Source organism: Corylus avellana, chromosome ca5, assembly GCF_901000735.1.
Source record: "Corylus avellana chromosome ca5, CavTom2PMs-1.0".
In the NCBI taxonomy this organism is placed as follows: domain Eukaryota; kingdom Viridiplantae; phylum Streptophyta; class Magnoliopsida; order Fagales; family Betulaceae; genus Corylus; species Corylus avellana.
Genome location: NC_081545.1, coordinates 1332814 through 1339497, shown reverse-complemented (window position 1 = coordinate 1339497; position 6684 = coordinate 1332814). Strand labels below are relative to the sequence as shown.

At 34.5% G+C, this 6684-nt stretch overlaps 1 protein-coding gene across 1 annotated transcript in view; it reads right to left on the bottom strand.

Annotated features, from left to right (window-relative positions):
* Window positions 1-262: 262 nt before the first annotated feature.
* The window catches only part of LOC132180646 (receptor-like protein 33), a 7893-nt gene continuing 1471 nt past the window's right edge, over window positions 263-6684 (bottom strand). The window contains exons 2-5 of the mRNA XM_059593539.1: window positions 2567-2808; window positions 1735-2063; window positions 984-1174; window positions 263-755 (exon numbers count right to left, since the gene is read on the bottom strand). Of these exons, the coding sequence (XP_059449522.1) occupies window positions 263-755; window positions 984-1174; window positions 1735-2063; window positions 2567-2808 (1255 nt within the window). The remainder of the gene's footprint in view (window positions 756-983; window positions 1175-1734; window positions 2064-2566; window positions 2809-6684) is intronic.

Sequence of the window (6684 nt, the reverse complement as noted above, 5' to 3'; positions counted from 1 at the left end):
GATGAACGTCAAAAACGACGCGTCAAAAACCCCTAGTCAAAAACAAAATTAATTTTTGTAGTGCAAAGTCTTGACTTTTTTGAAAGATTGAAGGTTGAGAAGGCGGCTCATTAGAATTCCCACATTTTCTTATCAATGGTTTCCCACACAGTCTTGGATTCCCCTCAAAGGAACTGTTTTCAAATGTATCAAATTGTTTCCCTTGTAGTATAAGTCCTGTAAGATTATTATGAGAAACATTGAAGAATCCTAAGAAAGTAAGTTATGTTAATTGTTGTGAAATATCCCCTGAAAATTTGTTCTGAGAAAGGTCCAATGACTCCATCTCAACAAGGTTTTTTAAAGACGATGGGATGTGACCGATAAGAGCATTATTAGAAAGATTGAGCAACTGAGCTCCTTTTAAATTTCCAACAAATTCCGGAATCTCACCGACAAATATGTTACTTGAGAAATCAATGGCTATGAACAATTCTTGGACCTTCTCATAGAACAAATCCTTGCCTTTGTTTTTCATCATCATAGAGTAAGCATAAGCCAAACGCAAATAGTTTTCCTCTATACCTCTAACAATTTGGAAGCCTGATTCTTCAAAAATATATGTTACTGAATGCACATTCTCAAAATTTTTAGCCTTCCAAATTTCAAAAAGTCTAGATGGCAGCTTTCCCATAAAATTATTGTAGGAGATGTCAAGGATTCGCAAGTTGGGGAAATTAAAATAAGTTTGAGGTGTCCCCATTAGACCGTTGAATCTGTTAGACCACAAAATGAGAACCTCTAAATTTGAAAGATTTTCCAACCATGAGGGAAATTTATCATTAAATTGGCTATCACTAAGATCAAGGACCCTGAGCTTCGTACACTTGGCCAATGATCTCGGTAAATTCCCTTGGAATTTGTTTTGACTCAACATTATTATCCTCAGTTGGCTTCCTCTTATCCAAGTTTCAGGAATGCTTCCATGAAATTTGTTCCTTCACAGATCAAGTACTGATAGAAAAGCTCCAAAGTTGTCTAAGCATCGAGGAATTGATCCACTTAAGTTGTTATTAGCCAAATCAAGGACTTGAAGAGAACTCAGATTGCAAAAAGAAAATGGTATATTTCCGTTCAATGAGTTGTTGGAAATATAAAAATGCAAAGTGGAGACTGGTGGAATAGGAAGTGATCCCTGGAGCAAATTGAACCAGAGATCAAGAACTTGCAGACAAGTCCATGGAGGAAAAATTGGATGCTGACCAATGACAGTAAGAAAGTTGTTGGAAAGATCAAGAAATTTTAGACTTGTAGTACTTGTGTTCCACATCCATTATGGGAAATGGCCATGAATCTTGTTGTTGGACAAGTTTTAGTACTTCAATTCATGTTGGTTTCTTAGAAAATTCGAATACTCGCTCAATTGATTACTAAAAATATCCAACATAATTAAATTTATGAGCGTAACAAACTCATCAAACTCCACAATGCATGTAAGGTAGTTGTTAGAAAGATCAAGAAATTCAAGATTCTTGAGTTTAAAGACTGAGTCTGAAATTTGACCATGAAGCTTGTTGGCTGAAAGGTCCAAGCCAGCTAATAGTGTGAAGTTCATAAAGTAACTAGACCAGTTAACCGATTGTTTCTCAGGTAAAAAAATGAGGCTAATCAAGTCCTGTTCATAAGCCTTAAATGTATTTCACCATTCGAAAGATTATAGCTTAGATCAACAAGATACAATTGTGGCAAGTTTACAATACTAGAAGGGACTGGACCTGTCAATTGATTGTTGGAAATGTCTAAATCAAAGAGTTGAACAAGGTTTCCAAGTGAAGTTGGGACGTTACCCACAAAAGCGTTGGATGAAAGATAAAGAGTAACGAGTTTAGTGAGGCTACCAAGTGAAGATGGAATAGACCCCGAGAAATTGCAATCAGACATGAGCAAAGTAGTCAAAAAGCCAAGGTTTCCCATGGAAGCGGGTAGAACACCGGAAAAACTCGTGAATGAGAGCTTCAATCTCTCAAGCGGACTACTCCATGTAAAGCTAGGCAAATAACCGGTGAGACCTTCATTGCCATACACTGAGAGAAACCGTAATTTGATAGCTTAAAGATGCCTGCAAAAAATTCTCTGTGCAAACTGCAAAATCGAAGATTGAGGAAAGTTAAAGAAGACAAATTTGCCAGAATATAAGGCACTGTAGAGCTAATGTTCACTCCACTCAAATCAAGCTTTTGTAGGTGGGTCATATTTCCAACTAGGCTTTTTAGGCTGGGGTTTTTGAGTTCCAAAGGGGGATATGATGTGAGAAAGGCCGGAAAAGGGAATGGAGACAAATTGAGGGATGACAAGTGTGACGTCAATTGTGAAATTTCTAATGGGATGTGACCAGAAAATTGAGAGAAAGACAGATTGAGATGTGTTAGTCTTGAAAGGGTCCCTACTTGGGATAGGATAGGAGAGTAGTTAAAGTGATTGTAGGAAAGGTCAAGCCTTTGGAGGTGAACAAGGCCAAAAAGGCTACTGTTGGAGTTAATAGAACCATATAGACATCCGTTACTGAGGTCGAGGCCAATTACATGACCTGTGTCCTCATCGCACTCCACCCCATCCCATGAGCAGCAATCACTTTTCTCTCTTAATTCTAGTTTCCAAGATGCAAACTTTTGACAAGCAGACTCATCATCCAAAGGATAACCAGATGAAGATTTATTGATGAGAAAGCTTTCCTTGAATTGCAACAAGGCAGAGCTATCATCATCATGGCACAGGGGATGATGTTGGATAAAAGGAGAAGAATGAGTTCGTATAATTACTAAGACGCAACTGTGAAAGTAAGAAAAGCAAGCACATGAAAATGGAGAGAGAAACCGAGAAACCCATACTCCTTAGATATGCTTGGAAATGAAGCTCATAAGCAGAGCTTTAATTTATTTATAGGCTGGACACAAAGTCCTGTGCACTTAATATGAAAGCCCGGCAGTCGCAATGGACACAAAGTCCAGTGTGCTTTACTCTAAAGTCTCACTTGAAGTCAAGTCGTTTGCATGTGTCAGGGGAACCTAGATTACAAGTAATGAGCAATCTCGTTACAGATAAAAAAGAGGGTTAAAACCTGTTGACCCCCTTGCAAGCAGTAGAATGAAATCTCAGCTTTTGTGATAACTAGCTTGTGAGTTGTGACCCGTGTAATGCACGGGCTGTTTTTAATGACGAGAAAAAAAAAATGTTTTAAGTAGGAAGCAAGTAAAATACATCTTTGTTATTTTATGTGTAATAAATATCGCAAATATTTATAAATATATTGATAAAAACAATAGCAATAATAATAATGACAAAACAAATTATTATTAATAAACAAAGGTTCAGTACAAAAGGAGTTACATGACTTTGTAGAAGAGTAAAAGAATGAAGTTTGAGTTAATTTGATGTGATGTAATAATATTATGAAACTATGATGTTATGGAATAATATTTGTTTATGTCGAACAAAAAAAAATAAATTGTAGTAATAAAGAGCGGATGCCTTCATTGAGCCACTCTAAGAAGATGATTTCTGCACGGAAGAAAATTTTAGTACGAGTAATATTATAGATAATGTCTAAATGTGTATTACAAAGAAATAATACTTTATATGAAAGAGGCTAATGCTGCCATTTTTAGGAGAGCAAGAAACATATCTGAGAATACGAAGAGTTGGATCGGATTACTTTGGATATGAAACACACTGCTATTCAAAACGTTGCCTTGAAATCCGGATTTGCTCCTTGAGCCTAAAATATTATGTCATGCTTGGGAGAGGAGACCATAGAGAAAGCTAGCTAAAAAAATGGTCAGGATTGTTTTGAAATCCGGATTTACTCATTGTGCCCCCACCCACCCCAAAAAAAAAAAAAAAAAAAAATTGTATTTCTGTTTTTTCTTTTTTTCTATTTTATCATTGCGTTGTTTTTTAAGTATTTGATTCTTTAGTTGTTATTCTGGTGGTATTAGTTCCCATTTCTCTTGTGACTTGGAATTGATTTTATTTTATTTTATTTTTTTTTATTTTTTTTTTTTTATATGTTCCTAATAGGATTTTCATAATTCCACATGTTCCTTCCTATGAAAATTAATACTTTACCCCGAAACAAACGGGCTAATGAAGACCACAAGTGATTTTGTTCATAACTCCAAAATATTTGCCAACTTGCAGAAAATCTTGTCTGAGGGACAAATCAAGTCAAGCACGTTTCACATTATCTTGTAAATAAATGAATATATGGTAATTATACCTTAAAGTATATATATATATATATATATGAGATGGCGTTCTAGGGTTTTTTTTTCTCTTCCATTTTTTCCTTTTAAAAAGAGGCCAATGCTTATTAACTGTGTTATTAACTGCTAACCGCCTGTTATTAAATAATTTTTACAGTTTAGGCGGTTAGCAAATTTTACTAACATTTAGCCACAATTCGTTAAATAGTCACGCCCAGGTAAGATAGCTACAATTGGTCTTCCTTGCCTACAATTTTTTTCAAAAAAAACAAAAAAACAAAACAAAACAAAACAAAAACAAACAAAAAACAAGGATCAGGGTTATAATTTTCTCTTCTCTTCCCCTTCTAATAAGGCCAAATTCACTCATCAAATAGGTGTTTAGTTTGAATATTTTCGAATAAAGCAAAGTATATAACTTATACAACAAGTCATTGCCCATGCCTTGGTGAATGACTTTTAACCAAAAGCTTCTTCACCGAAAGCCATCGTATTGCATGTGTTACGATATTGTTCATATAATATTCTTCAATATATAGTAATAAATGAAATTTTAAATTATGAGTCTTTATATTGAAAACGGTCCAATAATTACGATATTGTTCATATAATAGCATGATGGATTATGTAAACCAGCCCTTCATGTGAGAATAGGGTTGCGTATATACATCTGGTGAGTAATTTTGAAAGAGATGTATGGGGAAAAGCCTCATAAGGTTATAGTTAATTTATTTACATACATGTTAGGATGCTCTATAAAATGGATTAGTAATTTTGAAAGAGAAAATCACGTGTTGGAAACAAACGGGCTAATTAAGACCACAAGTGATTTTGTTCATGACTCCAAAATATCTGCTAACTTGCAGAAAATCTTGTCTGAGGGAGAAGTCAAGTCAAGCACGTTTCACATTATCTTGTCTGATTTTGTTCATAATCTTGTCTAAGGGAGATGGCGTTCTATGGTTTTTTTTTTTTTTTTTTCTTCCATTTTTGCCTTTTAAAAAGAGGTCAATGCTTATTAACCATTTTATTAAGTGCTAACCGCATGTTATTAAATAACCATTACAGTTTAAGCGGTTAGCAAATTTTACTAACATTTAGCCACAATTCGTTCAATGGTCACGCCCAGGTAGGATAGCTACAATTGGTCTTTTCTGCCTGCCATTTTTTTCAAAAAAAAAAAACAAAAACAAACAAAAAACAAGGATTAGGGTTATAATTTTCTCTTTCTCTTCCCCTTCTAGTAGGGCCAAATTCACTCATCAAATAGGTGTTTAGTTTGAATATTTTCGAATAAAACAAAGTATATAACTTATACAACACGTCATTGCCCATGCCTTGGTGAATGACTTTTAACCAAAAGCTTCTTCACCGAAAGCCATCGTATTGCATGTGTTACGATATTGTTCATTTAATATTCTTCAATAGTAATAAATGAAATTTTAAATTATGATAGTCTTTATCTTGAAAACGGTCCAATAATTACGATTTTGTTCATATAATAACATGATGGATTATATATTCTTCAATAGTAATAAATGAAATTTTAAATTATGATAGTCTTTATATTGAAAACGGTCCAATAATTATGATATTGTTCATAGAATAACATGATGGATTATGTAAACCGGCCCTTCATGTGAGAATAGGGTTGTGTATATACATCTGGTGAGTAATTTTGAAAGAGATGTCTGGGGAAAAGCCTCATAAGGTTATAGTTAATTTATTTACATACATGTTAGGATGCTCTATAAAATGGATTAAACCATCGTCCCGTCCTGTCCCATAGGTGGCTAAACACTCTCTTAGCCAATGACGTGGCCTCCGAGGTGGTTTGGCGCCTCCAAGGTGGTCTAGGTAGCTTACACGACAGGACAACATACATTGAGGGAGGTGGTGGAATAAGAGCTCGACACTGGTAGAGGTGGTAGTGGAGCATAGGTAGAGGTCGAGGTGGACGGAGAGGTGGCTGAAAATCAGATAAAAAATAAAAAAATAAAAAAATAAAAAAAAACCTTGATAGATGATGTTATAGATTTTAGACCGTTTATTGAAGTTATTGCATTCGTCCAATACCTATAACTACTAAAGTTAATTATTGCATGAGATTTTGATCCTAAAACTATTTCTCTTTGTACTTTTACTTTTACTCAGTATTTTCTTACTCTTTTCGGTGATTGACTAAATACCCAAATATTATAGAGGACATGCTTCTTTCAAGAATTGAGCAAGGTTTTCTCTTCATGTAAATCGAATCAATGCTTTTTTTAATATATTTTATTTCCATAAATAACAGATCACTGCTTATACGAGGGAACAAATCATTATTTAATTTGAATTTTGATAATTACATCACATGTAGTAGTCCAACGAAAAGTTGAACTATCTAAATCAAAGGGATAGGAAAATGTGTACGTTGTATTCCTGTTGGTGTTCGTCTTCC